The sequence below is a fragment of the Anopheles merus genome, chromosome 2L (assembly GCF_017562075.2).
Source record: "Anopheles merus strain MAF chromosome 2L, AmerM5.1, whole genome shotgun sequence".
In the NCBI taxonomy this organism is placed as follows: domain Eukaryota; kingdom Metazoa; phylum Arthropoda; class Insecta; order Diptera; family Culicidae; genus Anopheles; species Anopheles merus.
In genome coordinates, this window is record NC_054083.1 from 19,557,508 (window position 1) to 19,582,529 (window position 25,022).

General features: G+C 39.0%; 1 protein-coding gene across 1 annotated transcript; it reads left to right on the forward strand.

Annotated features, from left to right (window-relative positions):
• The first annotated feature begins 18,479 nt into the window (after nucleotides 1–18,479).
• Nucleotides 18,480–23,083, forward strand: LOC121593136 (homeobox protein MSH-B). Its single transcript, XM_041915232.1, has 2 exons — nucleotides 18,480–19,319; nucleotides 21,930–23,083. The coding sequence occupies exons 1-2, from the start codon at nucleotides 18,848–18,850 to the stop codon at nucleotides 22,895–22,897; spliced, it is 1,440 nt and encodes a 479-aa protein (XP_041771166.1). The 5' UTR covers nucleotides 18,480–18,847; the 3' UTR covers nucleotides 22,898–23,083.
• Nucleotides 23,084–25,022: the final 1,939 nt, after the last annotated feature.

The following is a 25,022-nucleotide window of genomic DNA, read 5'->3' on the forward strand; positions in this document are numbered from 1 at the left end:
TTTTCGCAAAACCTTCTGCGATTTTCGCAAAAGCTCCTGCGATTTTCGCAAAAACTTCTACGATTTTCGCAAAAACTTCTGCGATTTTCGCAAAAACTTCTGCGATTTTCGCATAAATTTCTGCGATTTTCGCAAAAACTTTTGCGATTTTCGCAAAAACTTCTGCGATTTTCGCAAAAACCTGTGATTTTCACAAAAGTTTCGTCTGTGATTTCGCAAAAACTTCTGCGATTTTCGCAAAAACTTCTGCGATTTTCGCAAAAACTTCTGCGATTTTCGCAAACACTTCTGCGATTTTTGCAAAAACTTCGGCGATTTTCGCAAAAATGTCTGCGATTTTGCAAAAACTTCTGCGATGTTCGGTAAAACTTCTGCGATTTTCGCAAAAACTTCTGCGATTTTCGCAAAAAACTTCGGCGATTTTCGCAAAAACTTCGGCGATTTTCGCAAAAACTTCTGCGATTTTCGCAAACACTTCTGCGATGTTCGGAAAAACTTCTGCGATTTTCGCAAAAACCTGTGATTTTCACAAAAAGTTTCGTCTGTGATTTTCGCAAACACTTCTGCGATTTTCGCAAAAACTTCTGCGATTTTCGCAAAAACTTTCTGCGATTTTCGCAAAAACTTCTGCGATTTTCGCAAAAACTTCTGCGATTTTCGCAAAAATGTCTGCGATTTTCGCAAAAACTTCTGCGTTTTTCGCAAAAACTTCTGCGATTTTTGCAAAAACTCCTGTGATTTTCGCAAAAACTTCTGCGATTTTCGCAGAACCTTCTGCGATTTTCGCAGAAACTTCTGCGATTTTCGCAAAAACTTCTGCGATTTTCGCAAAAACTTCTGCGATTTTCGCAAAACTTCTGCGATTTTCGCAAAACCTTCTGCGATTTTCGCAAACACTTCTGCGATTTTCGCAAAAAACTTCGGCGATTTTCGTAAAAATGTCTGCGATGTTCGCAAAAACTTCTGCGATGTTCGGAAAACCTTCTGCGATGTTCGCAAAAACTTCTGCGATTTTCGCAAAAAGTTTCGTCTGCGATTTTCGCAAAAACTTTTGCGATTTTCGCAAAAACTTCTGCGATTTTCGCAAAAACTTCTGCGATTTTCGCAAAATCCTGTGATTTTCACAAAAAGTTTCGTCTGCGATTTTCGCAAAAACTTCTGCGATTTTCGCAAAAACTTCTTCGATTTTCGCAAAAATGTCTGCGATTTTCGCAAAAACTTCGGCGATTTTCGCAAAAACTTCTGCGATTTTCGCAAAAATGTCTGCGATTTTCGCAAAAACTTCTGCGTTTTTCGCACAAACTTCTGCGATTTTCGCAAAAACTCCTGTGATTTTCGCAAAAACTTCTGCGATTTTCGCAGAAACTTCTGCGATTTCGCAAAAACTTCTGCGATTTTCGCAAAAACTTCTGCGATTTTCGCAAAAACTTCTGCGATTTTCGCAAAACCTTCTGCGATTTTCGCAAACACTTCTGCGATTTTCGCAAAAACGTCGGCGATTTTCGTAAAAATGTCTGCGATTTTCGCAAAAACTTCTGCGATGTTCGGAAAAACTTCGGCGATTTTCGCAAAAACTTCTGCGATTTTCGCAAAAACTTCGGCGATTTTCGCAAAAACTTCGGCGATTTTCGCAAAAACTTCTGCGATTTTCGCAAAAACTTCTGCGATTTTCGCAAAAACTTCTGCAATTTTTGCAAAAACTTCTGCGATTTTCGCAAAAACTTCTGCGATTTTCGCAAAAATGTCTGCGATTTTCGCAACAAGTTCTGTGATTTTCGCAAAAACTTCTGCGATTTTCGCAAAAATGTCTGCGATTTTCGCAAAAATGTCTGCGATTTTCGCAAAAATGTCTGCGATTTTCGCAAAAACTTCTGCGATTTTCGCAAAAATGTCTGCGATTTTTGCAAAAACTTCTGCTATGTTCGGAAAAACTTCTGCGATTTTCGCAAAAACTTCTGCGATTTTCGCAAAAACTTCGGCGATTTTCGCAAAAACTTCGGCGATTTTCGCAAAAACTTCTGCGATTTTCGCAAACACTTCTGCGATGTTCGGAAAAACTTCTGCGATTTTCGCACAAACTTCTGCGATTTTCGCAAAAACTTCTGCGATTTTCGCAAAAATGTCTGCGATTTTCGCAACAAGTTCTGTGATTTTCGCATAAACTTCTGCGATTTTCGCAAAAATGTCTGCGATTTTCGCAAAAACTACTGCGATTTTCGCAATAATGTCTGCGATTTTCGCAAAAACTTCTGCGATTTTCGCAAAAACTTCTGCGATTTCCGCAAAAACTTCTGCGATTTTCGCAAAAACTTCTGCGATTTTCGCAAAAACTTCTGCGATTTTCGCAAAAACTTCTGCGATTTTCGCAAAACTTCTGCGATTTTCGCAAAAACTTCTGCGATTTTCGCAAAACCTTCTGCGATTTTCGCAAAAGCTCCTGCGATTTTCGCAAAAACTTCTACGATTTTCGCAAAAACTTCTGCGATTTTCGCAAAAACTTCTGCGATTTTCGCAAAAACTTCTGCGATTTTCGCAAAAACTTTTGCGATTTTCGCAAAAACTTCTGCGATTTTCGCAAAAACCTGTGATTTTCACAAAAAGTTTCGTCTGTGATTTTCGCAAAAACTTCTGCGATTTTCGCAATAACTTCTGCGATTTTCGCAAAAACTTCTGCGATTTTCGCAAAAACTTCTGCGATTTTCGCAAAAACTTCGGCGATTTTCGTAAAAATGTCTGCGATTTTCGCAAAAACTTCTGCGATGTTCGGTAAAACTTCTGCGATTTTCGCAAAAACTTCTGCGATTTTCGCAAAAACTTCGGCGATTTTCGCAAAAACTTCGGCGATTTTCGCAAAAACTTCTGCGATTTTCGCAAACACTTCTGCGATGTTCGGAAAAACTTCTGCGATTTTCGCAAAAACTTTTGCGATTTTCGCAAAAACTTCTGCGATTTTCGCAATAATGTCTGCGATTTTCGCAAAAACTTCTGCGAATTTCGCAAAAACTTCTGCGATTTCGCAAAAACTTCTGCGATTTTCGCAAAAATGTCTGCGATTTTCCCAAACACTTCTGCGATGTTCGCAAAAACTTCTGCGATATTCGCAAAAATGTCAGCGATTTTCGCAAAAACTTCTGCGATTTTCGCAAAAACTTCTGCGATTTTCGCTTAACTTCTGCGATTTTCGCAAAAACTTCTGCGATTTTCGCAAAAACTTCTGCGATTTTCGCAAAAACCCCTTTGATTTTCGCAAAAACTTCTGCAAATTTCGCAAAAACTTCTGCGATTTTCGCAAAAATGTCTGCGATTTTCGCAACAATGTGTGCGAATTTCGCAAAAACTTCTGCGATTTTTGCAAAAACTTCTGTGATTTTCGCAAAAACTCCTGTGATTTTCGCAAAAACTTCTGCGATTTTCGCAGAAACTTCTGCGATTTTCGCAAAAACTTCTGCGATTTTCGCAATAACTTCTGCGATTTTCGCAAAAACTTCTGCGATTTTCGCAAAACCTTCTTCGATTTTCGCAAACACTTCTACGATTTTCGCAAAAACTTCGGCGATTTTCGCAAAAATGTCTGCGATTTTTGCAAAAACTTCTGCGATGTTCGGAAAAACTTGGGCGATTTTCGCAAAAACTTCTGCGATTTTCGCAAAAACTTCGGCGATTTTCGCAAAAACTTCGGCGATTTTCGCAAAAACTTCTGCGATTTTCGCAAAAAACTTCTGCGATTTTCGCAAAAACTTCTGCAATTTTCGCAAAAACTTCTGCGATTTTCGCAAAAACTTCTGCGATTTTCGCAAAATGTCTGCGATTTTCGCAAAACTTCTGCGTTTTTCGCACAAACTTCTGCGATTTTTGCAAAAACCTGTGATTTTCGCAAAAACTTCTGCGATTTTCGCAGAAACTTCTGCGATTTTCGCAAAAACTTCTGCGATTTTCGCAATAACTTCTGCGATTTTCGCAAAAACTTCTGCGATTTTCGCAAAACCTTCTGCGATTTTCGCAAACACTTCTGCGATTTTCGCAAAAACTTCGGCGATTTTCGTAAAAATGTCTGCGATGTTCGCAAAAACTTCTGCGATGTTCGGAAAACCTTCTGCGATGTTCGCAAAAACTTCTGCGATTTTCGCAAAAAGTTTCGTCTGCGATTTTCGCAAAAACTTCTGCGATTTTCGCAAAAACTTCTGCGATTTTCGCAAAAACTTCTGCGATTTTCGCAAAAATGTCTGCGATTTTCGCAAAAACTTCTGCGATTTTCGCAAAAACTTCTGCGATTTTCGCAAAAATGTCTGCGATTTTCGCAAAAACTTCTGCGTTTTTCGCACAAACTTCTGCGATTTTCGCAAAAACTCCTGTGATTTTCGCAAAAACTTCTGCGATTTTCGCAGAAACTTCTGCGATTTTCGCAAAAACTTCTGCGATTTTCGCAATAACTTCTGCGATTTTCGCAAAAACTTCTGCGATTTTCGCAAAACCTTCTGCGATTTTCGCAAACACTTCTGCGATTTTCGCAAAAACTTCGGCGATTTTCGCAAAAATGTCTGCGATTTTCGCAAAAACTTCTGCGATGTTCGGAAAAACTTCGGCGATTTTCGCAAAAACTTCTGCGATTTTCGCAAAAACTTCTGCAATTTTCGCAAAAACTTCTGCGATTTTCGCAAAAACTTCTGCGATTTTCGCAAAAATGTCTGCGATTTTCGCAACAAGTTCTGTGATTTTCGCAAAAACTTCTGCGATTTTCGCAAAAATGTCTGCGATTTTCGCAAAAATGTCTGCGATTTTCACAAAAATGTCTGCGATTTTCGCAAAAACTTCGGCGATTTTCGTAAAAATGTCTGCGATTTTCGCAAAAACTTCTGCTATGTTCGGAAAAACTTCTGCGATTTTCGCAAAAACTTCTGCGATTTTTGCAAAAACTTCGGCGATTTTCGCAAAAACTTCGGCGATTTTCGCAAAAACTTCTGCGATTTTCGCAAAAACTTCTGCGATGTTCGGAAAAACTTCTGCGATTTTCGCAAAAACTTCTGCGATTTTCGCAAAAACTTCTGCGATTTTCGCAAAAATGTCTGCGATTTTCGCAACAAGTTCAGTGATTTTCGCATAAACTTCTGCGATTTTCGCAAAAATGTCTGCGATTTTCGCAAAAACTACTGCGATTTTCGCAATAATGTCTGCGATTTTCGCAAAAACTTCTGCGATTTTCGCAAAAACTTCTGCGATTTTCGCAAAAACTTCTGCGATTTTCGCAAAAACTTCTGCGATTTTCGCAAAAACTTCTGCGATTTCGCAAAACTTCTGCGATTTTCGCAAAAACTTCTGCGATTTTCGCAATAATGTCTGCGATTTTCGCAAAACCTTCTGCGATTTTCGCAAAAATGTCTGCGATTTTCGCAAAAACTACTGCGATTTTCGCAATAATGTCTGCGATTTTCGCAAAAACTTCTGCGATTTTCGCAAAAACTTCTGCGATTTTCGCAAAACTTCTGCGATTTTCGCAAAAAACTTCTGCGATTTTCGCAAAAACTTCTGCGATTTTCGCAAAAACTTCTGCGATTTTCGCAAAAACTTCTGCGATTTTCGCAATAATGTCTGCGATTTTCGCAAAACCTTCTGCGATTTTCGCAAAAACTTCTGCGATTTTCGCAAAAACTTCTGCGATTTTCGCAAAAACTTCGTCTGCGATTTTCGCAAAAACTTCTGCGATTTTCGCAAAAACTTCTTCGATTTTCGCAAAAATGTCTGCGATTTTCGCAAAAACTTCGGCGATTTTCGCAAAAACTTCTGCGATTTTCGCAAAAACTTCTGCGATTTTCGCAAAAAGTTTCGTCTGCGATTTTCGCAAAAACTTTTGCGATTTTCGCAAAAACTTCTGCGATTTTCGCAAAAACTTCTGCGATTTTTGCAAAAATGTCTGCGATTTTCGCAAAAACTTCTGCGATTTTCGCAAAAACTTCTGCGATTTTCGCAAAAATGTCAACGATTTTCGCAAAAATGTCTGCGATTTTCGCAGAAACTTCTGCGATTTTCGCAAAAACTTCTGCGATTCTCGCAAAAACTTCTGCGATTTTCGCAAAAACTTGTGCGATTTTCACAAAAACTTCTGCGATTTGCGCAAAAACTCCTGCGATTTTCGCAAAAACTCCTGCGATTTTCGCAAAACGTTTCTTCTGCGATTTTTGCAAAAAGTTTCTTCCGCGATTTTCGCAAAAAGATTCTTCCGCAATTTTCGCAAAAACTTCTGCGATTTTCGCAAAAACTTCTGCGATTTTCGCAAAAATGTCTGCGATTTTCGCAAAAACTTCTGCGATTTTCGCAAAAACTTTGGCGATTTTCGCAAAAACTTCTACGATTTTCGCAAATACTTCTGCGATTTTCTTAAAAATGTCTGCGATTTTCTCAAAAACTTCTGCGATTTTCGCAAAAACTTCTGCGATTTTCGCAAAAATGTCTGCGATTTTCGCAAAAACTTCGGCGATTTTCGCAAAACCTTCTGCGATGTTCGCAAAAATTTCTGCGATTTTCGCAAAAAGTTTCGTCTGCGATTTTCGCAAAAACTTCTGCGATTTTCGCAAACACTTCTGCGGTTTTTGAAAATAACTTCTGCGATTTTCGCACAAACTTCTGCGATTTTCGCAAAAACTTCTCGGATTTTCGCAAAAACTTATGCGATTGTCGCAAAAATGTCTGCGATTTTCGCAAAAACTTCTGCGATTTTCGCAAAAATGTCTGCGATTTTCGCAAAAATGTCTGCGATTTTCGCAAAACTTCTGCGATTTTCGCAAAAACTTATGCGATTGTCGCAAAAATGTCTGCGATTTTCGCAAAAACTTCTGCGATTTTCGCAAAAATGTCTGCGATTTTCACAAAAATGTCTGCGATTTTCGCAAAAACTTCTGCGATTTTCGCAAAAACTTCGGCGATTTTCGCAAAAACTTCGGCGATTTTCGCAAAAATGTCTGCGATTTTCGCAAAATTTTCTGCGTTTTTCTCAAAAACTTCTGCGTTTTTCGCAATAACTTCTGCGATTGTCGCAAAAACTTCTGCGATCTTCGCAAAAACTTCTGCGATTTTCGCAAAAACTTCTGCGATTTTTGAAAAAAGTTCTGCGATTTTCGCAAAAACTTCTGCGATTTTCGCAAAAACTTCTGCGATTTTCGCAAAAACTTCTGCGATTTTCGCAAAAACTTCTGTGATTTTCGCAAAAACTTCTGCGATTTTCGCAAAAACTTCTGTGATTTTCGCAAAAACTTCTGCGATTTTCGCAAAACCTTCTGCGATTTTCGCAAAAACTTCTGCGATTTTCGCAAAAAGTTTCGTCTGCGATTTTCGCAAAAACTTCTGCGATTTTCGCACAAACTTCTGCGATTTTTGAAAATAACTTCTGCGATTTTCGCACAAACTTCTGCGATTTTCGCAAAAATTCCTGCGATGTTCGGAAAAACTTCTGCGATTTTCGCAAAAACTTCTGCGATTGTCGCAAAAAGTTCTGCAACTGTTGCACAAACTTCTGCGATTGTCGCCAAAACTACTACGATTGTCGCAAAAACGTCTGCGGTTGTCGCAAAAACTTCGGCGATTGTCGCAAAATTTTTTGCCATGGTCGGAGAAAATCTGAATCTGTCTTACCATGGTCGGAATTGGTTTTATTTATACTTAAAATAGGTTTTGAGTTTTGGTTGTTTGGTTTGGGATGTGTTTATGTCGTAATTCAATGTTATTTTTATTTGTAACTATTCATAAATTGATTCATTTGTGTTAGGTGTTTGTCGATGTTTGTCTATGCTGCGGTTTTACTGTATTGCGAAAGAAGGTTTCAACTGCTGTTGCTAGAGAATGGATGTTTTCGTCGCTGAGCTTATAAGTTGCTATGCGTTCTCGGTTCACCTAGTTTGCTGCAGTAACGCCTGATTTGCGTGTTTTCAGTAAGTGTGTCACAATTGTTTTTATATGAACGGTGTGGCCTGAACTCTTCCGGTTGTGTTGTATAACCTGATTTGCTGAATGTGTTATAATGAATGTGTTGAAATAGTGTGATTTGGCTTTCTAAAGTGTGTTACAATTTGTGTATAACTAATACTGTGTATTATAATAAGTTCTGTATTTTAGATATGCTACACTAGACAATCGGGTCAACTCGCCGGTGCTTCTCTCTAAACTCAACTTCTATGTTCCGCCGAGATCGCTCTGAGCTAGATCGCTACATGACGTGGAGCAGCATCGCACACGTTTCGGCTCCTCTGATCCATCTCTTCATATGTGCCATGAGTTCAACGTTATCTGTGATCTATCGGATCCCGACATGTCCCGCGACTAGCTACTAAGTAATATCCATGCCGTGCGTCCTTCCACGTTCTAATTTTATTGACCAATTGACTGAATGTAAACGTTTACACGTATTTTGTGAATGTGTTGTAATGTTAAGTATTGTATTAAATTCTTCGAGGCGATCACGCGGTCCGTTGAATTTTGAATAACTTCTATTTGGCGTAACGTCCTACGCGGACATGCTGGGCTATCCGGGTTTTCAAGACTTAATTCACTACCACGCAACTGGTATGCCTTTGATTGAAGTTTGAACAAATGAACAAATAACATACACTGTGAGTCTTCTCATTCTACATGATACTTTTGATATCCTCTTTGTTACTGATCATCAGAATAACTAGGAAATGAACTTCTTCTTCATCTTCTTTGGCACAACAACGGTTGTCGGTCAAGGCCTGTGACTTATTGTTACCATAGCAGGATAGTCAGTCATACGTATGCGGCCACGGTCTATTCGTGGCTTGAAACCATGACGGACAAGTTGTTAAGTCGTACGAGTTGACGACTGTACCACCATGAATGGCTCATGAACAGAAAATGAACACACCATTGGAAATCCTTGAGGACAATATTATAAAAGATAATTTTCCGACGTCAATCAACGCACCTTTTGCCAAAAGCGTTGCACTTCATCATCCTCCAAACGTACAAAAACTAAATTAATTCCAATCATCATTTTACGCCTCAACATGCTTCACCAATTTCCCTTGGACGCTAACCAATAAAAACGTCCGCGTCATTCGGGACTAGCGCCACGATCCATGGATGCTAATTTTCTCAAATTATAAGTCCTGTCACTTTACCAATAGAGCATCAAGGGTGTCCTTATTTTCGTTGATATTTTAGCACCGAATGTTGAGGGTTAAAGATTCTTTCTTCAATAACTCACACTAACTTACTTCGTGGATATAGAAAACAAATATAGAAAATCTTACGCGCCCCGTGAAAAACGCGCCTATGCTGACCAACGGGCAACCGGGGAGCTACGATTTAATTAGCGATAATTTATGCATCCGCCCCGGTGATGTATGTAGCACGTTTTGGGCCTTTAATTAGGATATTAGGTGTGTCTAATGAAGATATCACTGCCAACGCGAGCAAGCAGCAACGAGACGGACATGATACTGTTCGACGATCGTCAGGTCGTCACCAACAATGCAAACCCGGTGTACCCTTAAGTGCGCGCGTAATTACTTCATTTCTGCGAATTTCACCCCTACCGGTGGAGTATCGCTGCGCTAGCATTTGGCATTGGCAAACGCGTCCTAATGGCAGCATACTGCGGTGCTGAAGGAACGATCGTTGCGTTTGTTTCGTAAAGACTTGATGATTTATGCGAATGGTATAAATTGTCAAACATCCTGTCCCATTACGCCGCTCGTTGCATCGCTGGGCAACGCGCTCGTTGCATATGCATCATCGTGCGCGCGAGCTACAAAAGCACTGGCTCACCATAAATTGTCACCCAGTTAATCAAATGATACTCCTCCTGCGTGGTTTGCCCACCTCCCTACCCATGGGGAAGGAGACTGCAATGGAAGGAGCCGAGAATGATTTCGTTAAAATATTTTCATAATTGCTTTAATGTGGGGCTGCACAGCGTACCGTTACTGTTTGGGTGGAATAAGTGGATAGTTTTTTATTGCTCCCACGTAGGGTGTGTTTATTTAAGTGATTTATTTTTTACTTCATTATCTGCCGACGGGATGCATTACTCAAAAATGTAAATTGAAGAAGGTATAAATGATAAAATTAAAGTTCTTCATCACATAGAAAATATGGCCATGACAACGTTTGCAGCTTAACTTTTTTTTTTCTTTTGAATAAGAAGTAGGTTTTTGATGAAAATAGTTTTCCTACTCAAGTTTAAAACACCATGATGGATAAATATTATGTTACAGTCAGCTAAGCCATGAACAGTTTCAGTTAGCGAGGAAAAATGAAATTATTGAACTCACTAATTACTAAATTCGAATCGTCATTGTACAACACAGATAATTATCTCAAAAATACATTACTACAACTACTACTACTACTACTACTAATACTAGATAACGTTTGCAACTGTTGAACTTGGTATCATGATAAGGCTTTTTTTATGTATAACCATGATTTTTTAAGCCGTTTGCCTTGAAACTATTAACTAAATGTTTTAAGGCTCAAATAATGTTTTCAACGTTTACAAAACTATTTCTAGTATTTAGAATTTTATTTAACTCGTAAAATTCCATTTGAATCATTTAGAATTTGATCTCACAATCTACATAATTTTCAAAATTTCGATTTAATAGCAATACTTTTCAATCAATTCAGAACCACATGCATGGCCTGAAATATTTTAATTAATGACTGCCCTTCCTCCATTCCCAATGCATCCTTATTATGCTTGAAGAGCTGGGATGATATTTTCATGCCCATTTTGTGGGCGCTCAGAAAGCTGCTAAAGAGTTCCGTTCCTCCAGTTTAGTTCCAGCTTGGTTTGAAGTCATCACTGTCTTTTTTTTTTGGTACCCGATTTATATTATTTTTTATGCTACATTTTTTCAGCAACCAAACCGAAATGATTGTGCCACATGTTGACAATCATGAAGCGATCGGGAAGAAATAGTTAGGAATGTAGCGCGGAGAAAATATGGATATGATTTCTTTGGAAACCGTACACCGGCTTCGGGGCATAGCAGAAACCTGCCAGCGACGGCAGTATCGCGAGAATGAGATAAATTATTAGAACAAAATGAAATCAACCAAATCCGGTGCAAAGTAGAGGCAACGAGCGGGAAAAAAGGGAAGGTGCAATGTAAAAAAGTGTAAATATACCTATTAGGAAGAGGACACTCACCCACAAGCGATGCGCAGTGCAGGTTCTAGCAGTGCGATCCAGTTACGACATACCGTGCCGGAGCAAGTCGCTAAAGCAACATAAATTATGCTCCAGCACACGATCAGTGCGCAATGTAGACACGCGGAGCATGGAATGCACGCGTTCGTGCGCGTCGTTACTGTTGATCATAATTATTCAACCTAACTCCATCGTTTTTCGTAGAATTTCGTCCTAATTAGAGCCTGAGTAGGTGATGATCGCTGATCTCAATTATATAATTGGTTCCACGTACAGCATGTGATGTAATATTGTTTTATTCTAGTCAGCACCGCCAGCGCGTTCTATTGCGGGGTAGAGCTGTCGCACAGCGTAATCATAATAAGCATAATTTATGTTGCGAGGTTCAATGCTGTGCAAAAAGCTAACGTGTAAATTATAGCCATGTGATGTCAGAATTTGCACTTTCTGAGGAAGTGAGGTTATTCAAAAAGGTTAAAAAAGTCATTTCAAAACTCAAGTCATGCATAAATTTCTGGGAGCCATCAAAGTTTAAAAATATACGTTACAGTATAAGTACAACATATAAGTAGAGTAAAGCTCCCAAAACTAAGAGCTACTAAAGAAAACGATAACAAAAGCATAAAAATAAAAAAGGTAATTAAAATAAACTTATAACTGAAATTAGTTTATACACTAAATAGTTCAAATCCTTTTCCTCTTGTTAACATAGACCTGCAACCATAAAAAGTCTGAGCCTTCTTAAACCTGGATTAAAACAGATAAATGTTACGATAAAAAAGTAAATGCAAAATTGAAACTTAAAAAGATCAAGAAAATATTGAGGCACACATTTTTCAACATGACAAATATAAATTAATCTATTAAAACTATTATTTTTAATTGTTCAGCTTCTTTATTTTATCTTAAATTGCGTTTATGTTTTACATTTAATTAAAAATCTGAATCCATCATAGTTTCGACGTATTTCGTATTCCTTCCATACCGCGGCGCCTAGATGACTGCTTGCTTAGCCCAGCTGCAGAATTTGGAACAAAAGAATATCCCAAGAAGCAGAAAAAAACAACATCGTTTCTTATGCTACCTCTTCCTCGTTTGCACGAAGGGTTACTGCTTTCCCAACAACGGGTCCGAAAACCACAAACATTGATCCTCATGTTTGTAATTAAACACCACCGACGGAACGATGACATATGAGCACTGTTTTTCTGGATACGGCCGAGTCCTCGATTCGAGTGGCTGGTCGCAATAAACGAACGCACGGTACAAGCGCAACCTAATTATGCAGGACGGCACGGTTCCAAAACGAAGGCGGTTCCAAACGAGCTTTACCGTAACATGGCGAAGGATTGTTGCAGATCACTTTCACGCCTTCGGCCGGAAAACTCTTGCTCCGGAGCTGTTCCTTTTTCTCCGAACACACCCCAATAAATCAGATCGATTAGTGTCGTGCTTGGCGGACGGTTGCCACTTAGTTTTTTGTAAATAATTTAATCCCTTCCGTAACGCATCATTTGGTGTTGGTACAAGGAGAAACATGCTTTTTGGTTTTTTTAATTATTTTAATACGTTCCACTTTTTTCTGCTCAATATAAGTTATAATTCGAAAAATCGTAGCAACACCATCTCGTATCATGTTCATGTTTTGAATTATGCTATGCCTTTACCTCGGAATATTTATAATTTCCTTCTAAACGTAATAGACTGATGAGCATTTATTTGTACCATTATGTCAATGAAGAGTACAAGTCACATTACGTTTTGTTAGTAGTGCCATCGTTCAAGCAGTCAACAGGTTCGTGAAAAGAAATGACCCTCACCACGTCCCTCACACTCCACTTTTCACCGTTATTAGGTTGAACTGACAAGATTTACGATAATAATAAATCAATTAGAAGTGTGGCTGAGCAATACGAAGAGAAACGGATGTAGCCACCAAAGCATCGTAAGTACAGTGTGTGCCATTTTAATAGAATGCGGGGAAACATTCAAGCAAAGTTTAATGTTGAATCAATTTTAGTTAGTTTCTTTATTAAAACCGTATCATATAACATAAATAAACAGACCAAGTAATAATAAAAATAATAATCATTGTTTGTTCTCAATTTTTTTAGTCTACTACAAGAACATCGCCACAAGTGTAAGTGTACAATGAAGCCGTTGTTGAAAATTTGTCGCTTAAAAAGGTTACATGATGGAAGTTTCAAGCGTATTTCAATTGCTGTAGATTAATACGCAAAATTTCTTTTCTTCGAAATGCTTTTTTCATTCAAATATAAATTTAGTCAATAGAATCACATAATAAAAATGTGCTAAACTATGCTGATGCCCAATTTGCGGTGTTGAACGAAAAACTGCTACGAGAAACATTTCGAAAAATATTTTTAAAATCTGTGTTAATCATACAACACCCACTGTTTCCTCGCAGCACACCGAAAAAAGAAAACCGAAGGAAAACTCCAAATAGCGGCACACATTACTCTTGGCGGCGCTACAACACGGCAGGCAAACAGACATTGCGGCAAAACATGCTTTCCGTTGTAACCGCTCATGTTCTCCAATTACACACTGGCGGGATACGTCGTGTATGCGTTTGGGATTTGAAAAATGACTCCGGCAGAGACAATGATGCACTATGCGCGGCAGTGTCAGTGTGTGCGGTACGTTGTGGTACATAAAATGAACCGTGCCGTGCCGATGGCTGGCAAGTTTGTTATATTTTGACGTTTATTTGACATGAATGATCGAACGATCGGAGGATGCGTTAAGTGTGCGTTTAGCAGATATATTTACTAAACATGGGGGAGAATAAATTTGCTAACCGAGAGGGTGGTTCACATGTTCATGATAATTATTACTATTCGTCAAGTGTCGATCAACAATATGCTATAATTAAAATATGTGATATTATCTAACTTCTTCTTCTTCTTCATTGGCACAACAACCGTTGTCAGTCAAGGCCTGCCTGTACCCACTAGTGAAGTGAGCTTGGCTTTTAGTGACTTATTGTTACCATAGCAGGATAGTCAATCCTACGTATGGAGACACGGTCTATTCGATGCTTGAACCCATGACGGACTTGTTGTTAAGTCGTACGAGTTGACGACTGTACCACCAGACCGGCGTTGATATCTAACGGACACTTAATAATTCGAATAAGGACATACAGATGATAGTTTCAAGAAGCTTTAAGACGAAGTAATATCGAAAAGAAGACACCTAGACGCTTTACAAAAACCAGAAACAATGAAAATGTCAACATCTGTACAAAATTCTTGCTTCCCTCACCCCAAATCTCTGATTGATTACAGTACAGAAGTATTCGAAACCATCCCATTAGCGATTATTACTCGTCGAGCCTCCTTCACCAAACAACACACGCTCATTAAAATAGCATCCAACGATCTCACATCTCACTGCTAAAATGCTGTTCGTTTCGTGCTTCCACAAAAATAAAGCTAACAATTTAAACGATCGTTCGCTTTCCCAGACGACGGACCCCAATCAAAAGGAAGCCCGGGCCGCGCTCTCCTTGCGCACATTGGGTGTTGGGCGCAGTGGCTCATCATAACCCACAAATGGCGCCAGATTGTTTTCGAAAAATTCAATGAACCGTACATTTCACACATTCCTCGCCAACGGTTAGGAACCTTTCTCGAGCGAGGATGGGGTGGAAGTGATCACGGTTGGAGCAGTGTTCGGAGAAAGATCTCAAGATCTCAGGGATGACTTTTGTCACACAGATGCCTTACAATGGATGTATATGTGTGTATGTGGCAGTGGGGTTTGTATTTGGGATTCGTTAATTACCTACTCAACAAATCATTGAACGTCAAAACGGCGCGGTCCTTTTGGCCCCGGGAGACATCTCGTTTGCGATGAAGCGTGCAGGTTTTGAATATTAAGCGAAACGGCGAAGAAAGAAAAAACACACACACAAAAAGTCAACACAAGCAGTTCAGTGTTTCTATAATTGGTCGTTGAGAGAATGGCAAAAAATGTATCTTAAAATGACAATACCACCGATCCTTGCACAGGTCCTCCTAAGCGCCCTGATGAGCTACAAATATTTCCATTAGTCCCTAATTTCAAGCGAACACATTTGTCATCGGCCCAGCGGATCGGAAGTAATGCTTCATTTGTGGCTGCGATGACATCACGCTGGTGACTGCTGTATCTGAGTTTGTTTTTTTTTTGTTTATCATGCTCTTGGCTTTTCTAATGATGATTTAAATGTGATTTAATTCTACGTGTCGGCTTGCTTTCGATTCGAAGAATTCCAAAAGTGTCACAAGAACAGATACATTGAGTTATGCATACATTCAAGCGAATGATCTCCAAAATTGTAATAATCAAGTGTTTGTTTGAACAACAAAACACGTAAAATGACTAATGTGCATAAATTTGCAAAGAAATCATTTAAATATTTTCCAAAATCTCAATCCAACTGTGATATTATGAAAACAAGAATGTGATATTATGAAGAAAAAAAAAAGAATGTGATATTATGAAAACAAAAGTTCAAAGAATCCACCCCAAAACATCCACAAACTTTGTTGTTAGCTCATTTAATTGATATGTTGCTGACAACAACGCTGTCATGTGTCAAAACACTACCATTTTACCAACAAATTAAACCCGTCCGTAATACTATCTGCGCCACTACCGATGCAACCCCATTCAAGCTTCAAGGTTCATTGACAAAGGCACCAGCTTCTCCACCCGAACAAAGAAAAAATAAACCCGTTCCCATTTTGTACAATACATGGAAAAGCGGGAAAGGCCGCTTCCCTCCCATCAAGACTCCCTTTCCAAAATAAGCCACTTAGCCAAAAGTCGACGAATGCAATCAATTATGCTCCAATTACCGAACAATTAACGCCTCTGGCCAAGTTGATGCTTTCCGGCGTTGATTAATGTGTGCCGTTTCGGTGTGTAGCAACGCTCGTCGACCAACGGAAAAGCAGTTGGCTGGGGTGGGGGAAAAGGTGTCCTCATCCCGAGCCAAATCGCGTCTTACCAAAAGGAAAAGCAGTCGTAACGATCGTTTGACGCGAAACTGCAAACACCGCAACATCGTCGGCTCGGCGGTCGACTGCAAGAACCATCCCTTCGAACCGATAGGCAGAACTTTGTTTGAGATTAAAAATAAATCTTGCGGTTAATTTATCTTCTCGCTTGCAGTCGGCAAGTCAGAGGCCCTCCACCCAATGCACCCTCGCGTATCGGTGTTTCGGAGACGACAGGAAATGTGGCGTACAGAAAAAAAGGCAAAAAGGCCGTACACCGAGTTATTGGGAAGGAAGAGCTACTTTCTTGAACAAACGTAGCCCTTTTTTTGTTTGCTCAGTGGCGTGGCGGAAAATTGTTGGAATAATTTGTCTTGCTTCGGTTTCCGAGTCGGCTGTTGGTTGCTGGTGGGTTAGACAATGACACTCGATCGTTCGGCAGGTTGTACTAATTTATGTTGCTGCGTGAACCTGTCTGTGACCATTTGCTAATTTGAAGGAATGCGGACGGCGTACGATGAACGGTACTGGCTGCACATCAACAACCTTTGCCGATGATTGAATTTGTGTTACAAATGCCTTTGGTTATGGTTCTCATTTTCATAATTTTTGTCCATCTTTTTATGGGTGGTTTTATGATTTTATTTTATAAAATTTATCTTACTGAAACCGTGAATTGTTAATCATTATAATAAATTGGACTAAAAATATTTTTTTTTAAATATCGTGAAGATATGAAACAAAAGCACAACACGTCATGAGAGAGACATAAAGAAGAAAATGAAATTGAAAATAAAAATACTGTAAAAATGAAAAAAAAAATTTATAAATGATACGGCCAACCAGGCCGTCTTTACGAGAAATTTAAAATAAAATAAAAAAGTTTTTTGATTATTTGATAAGAATGGATTGTAAAGGCCATAAACAAGTTGCGTTAAAATATTTTAATAACATAACATCACATACATAAAAAGAGCCATGAGCTATTTCAGAGTGCTTTTTAAATTAAATAGCATTCAAATATTGAAAGAAGCAAAGGGTAAGTTGATGCTCGCTCTTTGATCGCCCCTTTTTTATAAGTGCTTGTTGTTTAAAGCTAGTTTATTTATTTGTTGTTAATCTCCAAATCAACAGAATGTATCAAAATAAATACAATATTTTCACCGATTTATTGTTTGATTTTAGTATATAGTTTATTCATTTATTTTACCACTAACACCATCATTAAATTGTACCAAACCAGCAACACATGATATCAAAAGTTTAACTTTCTGTTAAATAGCGAGTTAAAGAAACCCATTAGTAGAAATGAATTCTTTTGCGGATTTCAATCATCAACTTCATAAGTGAGAAAGAATTCCCCCCAGGACATAATCATTGCTTAATTAGACACCAACTAAGAGTAACCCCCATTAACTTGTCCTGTTATGATCCGTGTGTTCGACTGTCCTATCCAGTCCCCCTGTCCCACGTTTCCCGAATAATGCCCCGTGTCGTGCAACGTACATTCCTGATGTCTGGCCTGATGATTCAATAAACAGATTTTACCAATTTATTCTCTTACCCCGTACCCAATGCGCCGTGACGTATCGAAGTAAATATCGCCGCAATAAAACCGAACAGATGAGATACTAACGACGAAATCATGCGTTGATAATGTGTGTCTGTGTCCCCGAGTGGGCCACACTTTTCCTCCGCGGAAAATGCGGAGGGAAATTATACGCTCTGAAACCTCCAGTCGTAACCGTGTAGGTACCGAATCTCATTGGAAAAATGTGTGCTCCTCCCGAGTTTTCTTTTGCCTTTCGTACTGTTCGAGAAATTTTCCCCGACCCAGCATCAACGCCGGATAATTAGGCGATGATTTATTGGTGTCGCTTGTACCAGTGAAACGGCGCAGCATCCAACTCGAAGGAAATGATCTTCATGCACGATCAATGGACACGCCCTCTTTCTTCCCGGGACGGAAAACGATGGTCAAAATGCAGTGGTTGTTAATCTATTTTTTTTTTAAGTTCTATTTTGTGTAGATCTGTGTTACATGACTACAAATCATTATTTATCTACATCAACTCTAACCACTTTTTGATATAAACCCCAACGTAAAGTATCTAAAACTGGAAAAATAATCTCAAAATTTACGTAATTTTTTTATGTTTTGTCAATCCTTGAAAAATACTTGACAAACCCTGACTCAAGGGAAAAAAAAATAAAACCAGAGACATACAGATGAGGGTTTCTCTTGTTTGCTTTTCCCTCTTAAATACGCAATCTCTTCAGGACCTTCTCAAACACGCGAACATCCTCGATCGTCACAGAGCGCAAGTGGAAATGCTCTACCATTTTCAAGACGAGTCCATCCCATCCATCGCACAGTCGATCGCGGAAAACTGGTCGAAACGGACGTTGGAGTGCGTTAGCGTGACATATTTAGCGATAGTTTGAAATGTTGTGATGCACTGTGAAACTCTCATATATTGGTGGATGTGTAGGAACTAACCTTTATGTGAAACCTTCATGTTGTGGTGAAAAATGAAACTTTAGTAAAGTATGATAATTATTTTAACCTATGAATGAATAACCTTCAATCAAGTGAAGCAAAAGGATTTGTGATAATTGAGTGCATAAAGTGCTACAACAATCACACCTAGTTTTATGAGTTAACCACTCATGTACTATGAACCATCCCGCCTTCGGTAAGCCGTTAGTGACATCAACCATTACTTCAACGATGGCATCCAGTGTAGTGAACTCTACGCCCTCCTCAATGCACCACGTAGATTCGGTAGCAAACAATCGAGTAAAAAACAGTTTCTCGATCGAACATCTGCTCGCTAAACCAGATCGATCGGGTACAGCATCGACTTCGTCCGCCGCATGCTATCGTGGGATGGATGATCGTGTCGCTAGCTCCTATCCCATCGCTCACCCTGCCCAACTGCACAACAGTATGGTTTATCAAACGTTAATGACTCGCAGTGCGTCGGCAGTTGAGTTTTTGGATGTGAATAAAAATGAAACGAGTGCTGTTCCGTTTGCCGCTGATCGCCCACCGTCGGAACGGGCAGCATCTTCTTCGCCCGAGTCAAGCTGCAATGAGGATACGATGGATAATTGTTCGGAGATCGCTTCCGAAGGAAGTGCTAGTGGTGAGTTTTATTAATTTGTTTAAAAACAGGTTGGGTGTATAGAAGATATCAATCTATACATTTTTCAATTAGATATTAACATAAGGTGTTAAGGTTATCGATGCTCCGATGATTAAAACGATTTTATTGTATTCGCTTTCAATCTAGAAATTTGTCGTCATAGCTAATGTAATGTCGACACGTATAATGTAGGAATTAGTTACGAATTATCATTCTGTATCGTCTACGTTTGGTGGCGTGTGAGGGAATTCCAGCTTGATTATTATGCAATCTAATCCTGCATAATCCTACAGTACATGTACTAGCAATGTACTGGTAAATTCTCGGGTTATTAACAACATGTTCATATTCTAATAGCGATATGTATAGTAGAAAAGATGTACAGTAGGAAGACCTATAATAACGGTCGGCAAAGTCCGCGTGCCAAATGCGACCCGTCACAACGTTCAATTCGGCCCGCGAAAGGATTAGGCTGATTTTGAAAGATGGGGGGAAATTATTGGTAAGCAAATTACTGAAGATCTCATAGTATGACATTTTACTCCATCTTACTCTTTCAACTTCAATAAAAATAAAATGAAATGATGGACCATCAGTTATCAGTTATCAATTTATCTGACATGGCGTTACTTATTCATAAAGCGCTTTGATGGTTACTAAATTCAGGTAGCTACTAATGTTTCAATAATTCAATGACCAATATTTTTTGCGGTGTGAAAAGATGAGCTAATCAAGAAGCGATATTGCTCTTGCCTTGTTATTTTTTACTGTTCACGTTTTTGCCCCTCTGTTGGCAATCCTTAAATGATCAAATATTACAATTAGTTTTAAAAATAGGTATTGCCAATGTTGAACCATGCTTGAATGAAATACAGAAATATAACATTATTATCAATCACATTGCTTGATATCATTGATCTTTTTTTTTTATGTTGTATTACGTACTAATGTAAGCGCAAAAATAAAACCGTATTCTCTTGGCCCGCGGCTTTTGATCATTTGCTAAATTGGCCCTGCATAGAACAACTACTGATGTTGTGAATAAACTGAAAATCTACTTCAGAATCCAGAAAACTAATCGGAAAAAAGGCCAAGCCATGAAAATGATGGTTTCGGTTTTGAAGGATAACCAATAGCTGTTCCATCTCACCGAATGTTGCTCTAAGGAATAATTATTTTCAGAACATTGTCGCGTATCACACAAAGGTCATGCTTGGTAGTCATAGCGCTGGAGAGTAAAAGATTCAGTTATAACTCATTGTTCACCTTCATTGTGAGACACAGTTCTTAAGCTTTTATTTAGAGGTTGCTTGCCTAATCTCGTATATGATCAAGCGGTATGCAACGACCAGTAAATCTAGTGTGACGAAAATTACCCTTGTAGTATTTATTCGTTTAGATGAGTTAAATGTTGCCAACGTTCGAAACAGACAGAGTTATTGAAGTACAGTTAGTAATAAAAACAAAAATAAAGTCATAAAAGATTTTTTGAATCGAGCTAACATCTTTTTAACAATTTCCTTAAATGTGACAACAACATTTGAGTGATTACATTTTAGTGAATAGTAATTTATTCCAATTATGCATTAGAATATTTAAACCCATAATTCTAAGATCTTTGATTCTATAAATTTTTGCTTGAATAAAAAGAAACATTTTCTAAAATAAAATAATAATTTCGTTAAATAACTAAAATAACGTGAAATTAAATTAAAGAATCGATGATATAATGCAATCGTAAAAAACTCAATTGTTTTCGATTAACTCTTGGTAGCTAACTGTTTTTTTTTCTCCATTAAATCGTATAAAAAGAGAATATTATTTGTACAAAAAAGTAAAGAAAATGAGCAATGAGCAGAAGAGATGTATGTTTGTATATTTTTGTATACGGTAGGAACGGACACAACAAACTTAAATCGCAATTCTTGTTTTCTCTCGCAGTTTTTGGATGTACAAACCTATTCAAAAAAAATTGTCACTTAGAATTTTTAGTCAAAAATATTCCTCCGCAAGAAAAATGTGACTATTTTTAGCTACGTCTTTAAATATTTCTCTCAATAACTTATCGCCTACGATCGTTTTTCCCCCATCCATTGACAACCATTCACGTGTACGAACTTCAGTCTCTTCTCCACCTTCCTATCGGCCAATCATCGATGCTAAAGCCAACGCATCGGCATCCGCCTTCTAACATGCAGCCCGAAAACTAACAAACCTGTCGTACTGCTCATCAATCATCGCCAGAGCAGCATTTAATCGTTTTCTAATTGCCTCCAAATACGCCACTTAATTGTCACCGAATGTCGATCAGCGGCTTTAACTGCCCGACGGTAAGGATGTGAGAAATGCCGTCGTCATGGACCGGGCCGAGTCGGTACGTTCGAACGTCGAATGGGTTTTTTTTTCTAACTTTACTTTACTGTGAACTAAAAATATCAACGCAGATATATGTTTTCGTAAACATGAAAAGTTTAAAAGTACGGCTAAAAATACAACTCATATTAGTGGTCACGAAACAGCTCACTAAACTCATACCTGTCATCGTTTAAAATTGTTGCTCATAACTAATTACAGCCATTTTTTCTGCGTGTTTTTTTATCTCTTTTGTAGGAGGACTGGCTGCTCACGATGATAGAAAGAAACGACCACGCACTGCATTTTCTGCGGCTCAGATCAAAGCATTGGAGACGGAGTTTGAGCGCGGCAAGTACCTATCCGTCGCCAAGCGTACCGCACTGGCCAAACAGCTACATCTAACCGAAACTCAAATCAAGATATGGTTCCAAAACCGACGCACCAAGTGGAAACGCAAATATACAGCGGACGTTGAGTCACTCGCCTCACACTACTACTCCCAGCTTGGCATTGGAAGTTTTGCCCGTCCGATGGTCGTTGGGGATCGGTTGTGGTTGTTCAGCCAAACACCGAACGGACCAACGCCCGTCCAATCACTCCTGCTTAATGGTCCACAGCCAGGAGCTGCTGGTGCATCTCATCCAGCACTCGGCATGCAACATCCCGCTGCCATCAGACCTTACCCGACTCTTTCCGGGCCCGTTCCCATGAACGCCGGTCCCAATTTCCCCACACGTCCAGGAATGCCACCGGGAGCGTACCTTTCCAGTATACCCTCGGCGGCAGCAGCTGGACCTGGCGGATTTCTACACAAAATTCCTTCAACATCGCCCCAAAGTCGAATGGCACAACCGCTTGGTTTGAGGCCACTGTCGTCGGGAGAACTCTTGGAAGGGGCCTACTACACTGCAGCTGGAATGCCCGGACCAAAATTTAATCCAAATGAGCTAATCAACGGAGGATTGCTGGCAACGGATGGTAACAGTTCGGGAATAGCCGATCTTGAGCGTGCTTTTGGCAATCCGAGCAATATGATCGAGAGTCTAGCAACGTCCAATCCAACTGAAGCATCGATCGCTGGTGGCGTGCGTACCGGCGGTAAGAAGGGTGCCGATTTGATGAACAACAACGAATGTGCCATTAAGGATGGATTGGCCTCCAGCGAGCAGGATTCGTCGAGTGAAATAGATTGTGAAGAGATTGAGGATGAAGCAATGATTTGACAAGTAGAGTTATTAGAATTATCACGGATAATTTGACCGTGCGAACTAGTGTACAAACACTAACGAAAGTGGTCTAACGAGCCTCGATAATAAAGCATAAAGGGTATTGTTTAAAAGCTGATCTAATCAACATCCAATTAAATGTGCAAAACTTGTTAAAACTCCACAGATTTTTTAAAATAAAGAACAAACTAATCAAACTGATATGAAAAAAATAGAAACGTTTCTATGTTTTAACAAAACTCTTATTATCTTATCCCAAAATCCGCAAGTTACCGTTTAGGATAAACATTGCCGAACCCTGCCTTGATCCACCATATTATTCTCGGGAAGAAAGTGGGCGTGTCTACTGACCGCAAGTGAAGATCATTTTCTCAGAGGATGGCGTGCTGTTTCAAGCAACAAGAGACATCAATAAATCACCGACCAATTAGTTAGTTGGTTGTTCCGTTGCTTGAAAAGGATTTTCCAAAATAATATCGTAAAACGCATAAAACATTGCAATTTTTATTAAAGAGAAGTAGTGCTCATTAAACTGACAATTGCGATCATTCCGAAATGCGATAAGATTTTGCAATTATTATCAATTATTATGCAATTATTGAAGATAAACAAACTGCGAAAAAAGAATGCACTCCATCCATTAATATAAAGTTTATAATATTTGTTTATCAAACATAAAGCAACAACGGCTTTAAACCATATTAAATATCACCTTCATATAAAACAAATGTTAAGTTTCGGTGCACAACTATCTAACTCCCGGAATACAGTAACACAAGAGCTGCGAAGTGCTGATTTATTTACAGAGTTTCACACAGTGTATGTGAGAGTTTATGCTGGCGTAAAGTGTGTACATTTATTTCACAGTGAGTACAGAGTTTCATACAAACGCTTTCCGTTCATTGTTTCTGTTTGCTTTTGGCTCTCCTATTCTCTTTCACGATTTCTTCCTTGCTAATGATTGTTACTATTTTTAGCAATTGTTGCTACACTGATTTATGTTTCGCTCCAATCGAGAGTACCATTTGACACGTACAGTTTCGGTGTTTGATTTCGACTTTTCTTTTTTCTACTATTTAAAAATGCTACCTTACGTCGTGTTTTGCTTATTTACATAGATCATACCATTGCGCTTAGTGTGGGTATCAATGAATGACATTGGAATCCTTTTGCTGCTGACGTACGATTTGTATGTCTCATTGTAAAGATTAGTTCTCTCTCTCTCTCTCTCTCTCTCTCTCTCTCTCTCTCTCTCTCTCTCTCTCTCTCTCTCTCTCTCTCTCTCTCTCTCTCTCTCTCTCTCTCTCTCTCTCTTTGAATTCTATTCCCCACTTTCAGAACATACAATTTCCCAGACACACTACACTGTTCGACAGGACTCCACTGTCCCTAGCCATCCTTTCAATTGTGATGCATTTTTTGCTATCATTTATTTATGTTGTAATTTTTAAAACGTTTCATTACCCAAAATTTCTAAAAGATGGAGCCAAAATGTATTGCTTTTAGGTTTTTTGTTGTTGTCTGGCTAACGGCTGAAACTGCATTCTGGCATTCTTCATGTCGGCTGTGTGGCAAGTGGAGTGGTTCCACACGCACGCATACACGCATCACATACATTCAAAACAAACACTCATTTGACTAGCTGCTGCAGCGCATAAGCAGTGCAGTGGGTGTGCTTTGTATGCACTTTTCTTAAATTCTAACTGTTCTCCTGGGCTTGCATCACAAATCAATGCTCTGTGAATCAGGTCGAGTATCAAAAAGTAGAAGACTTGTTGGTGTTACGCAACTTTGCAAGGAAAAAAGGAACGTACTGTAGATACGATAGCGATAGCAAGGAACTGTGTTGATAGTTGGTGATTGAGTTAGAAAAGAATAACGATACACTTAAACAGGCTGGTGACTGGTTGTTCAGTGGATAGTGCAGTAAGGGTAACGTAATTATTCTAGCATTTCACCTTTCTTCTAGATGTCTATAAAATCGTTTCACTGAAACAAAATATAAAAAATACAAAAAAATCCTAAATGCCCTAACATAAAATGTAATAGTAAGATGGTGATTGTTTCAATCACTTTGCCAGTTCATACAGCGGAATTGAGCGGATTTTTGCCTAGAGTGCGT

Coding starts and splice junctions, on each gene's coding strand:
- LOC121593136 (XM_041915232.1), top strand. CDS start 18,848: ATGAACCATCCCGCCTTCGGTAAGCCGTTAGTGACATCAACCATTACT. Junction 19,320..21,929: donor TTCCGAAGGAAGTGCTAGTG/GTGAGTTTTATT, acceptor TCTCTTTTGTAG/GAGGACTGGCTGCTCACGAT.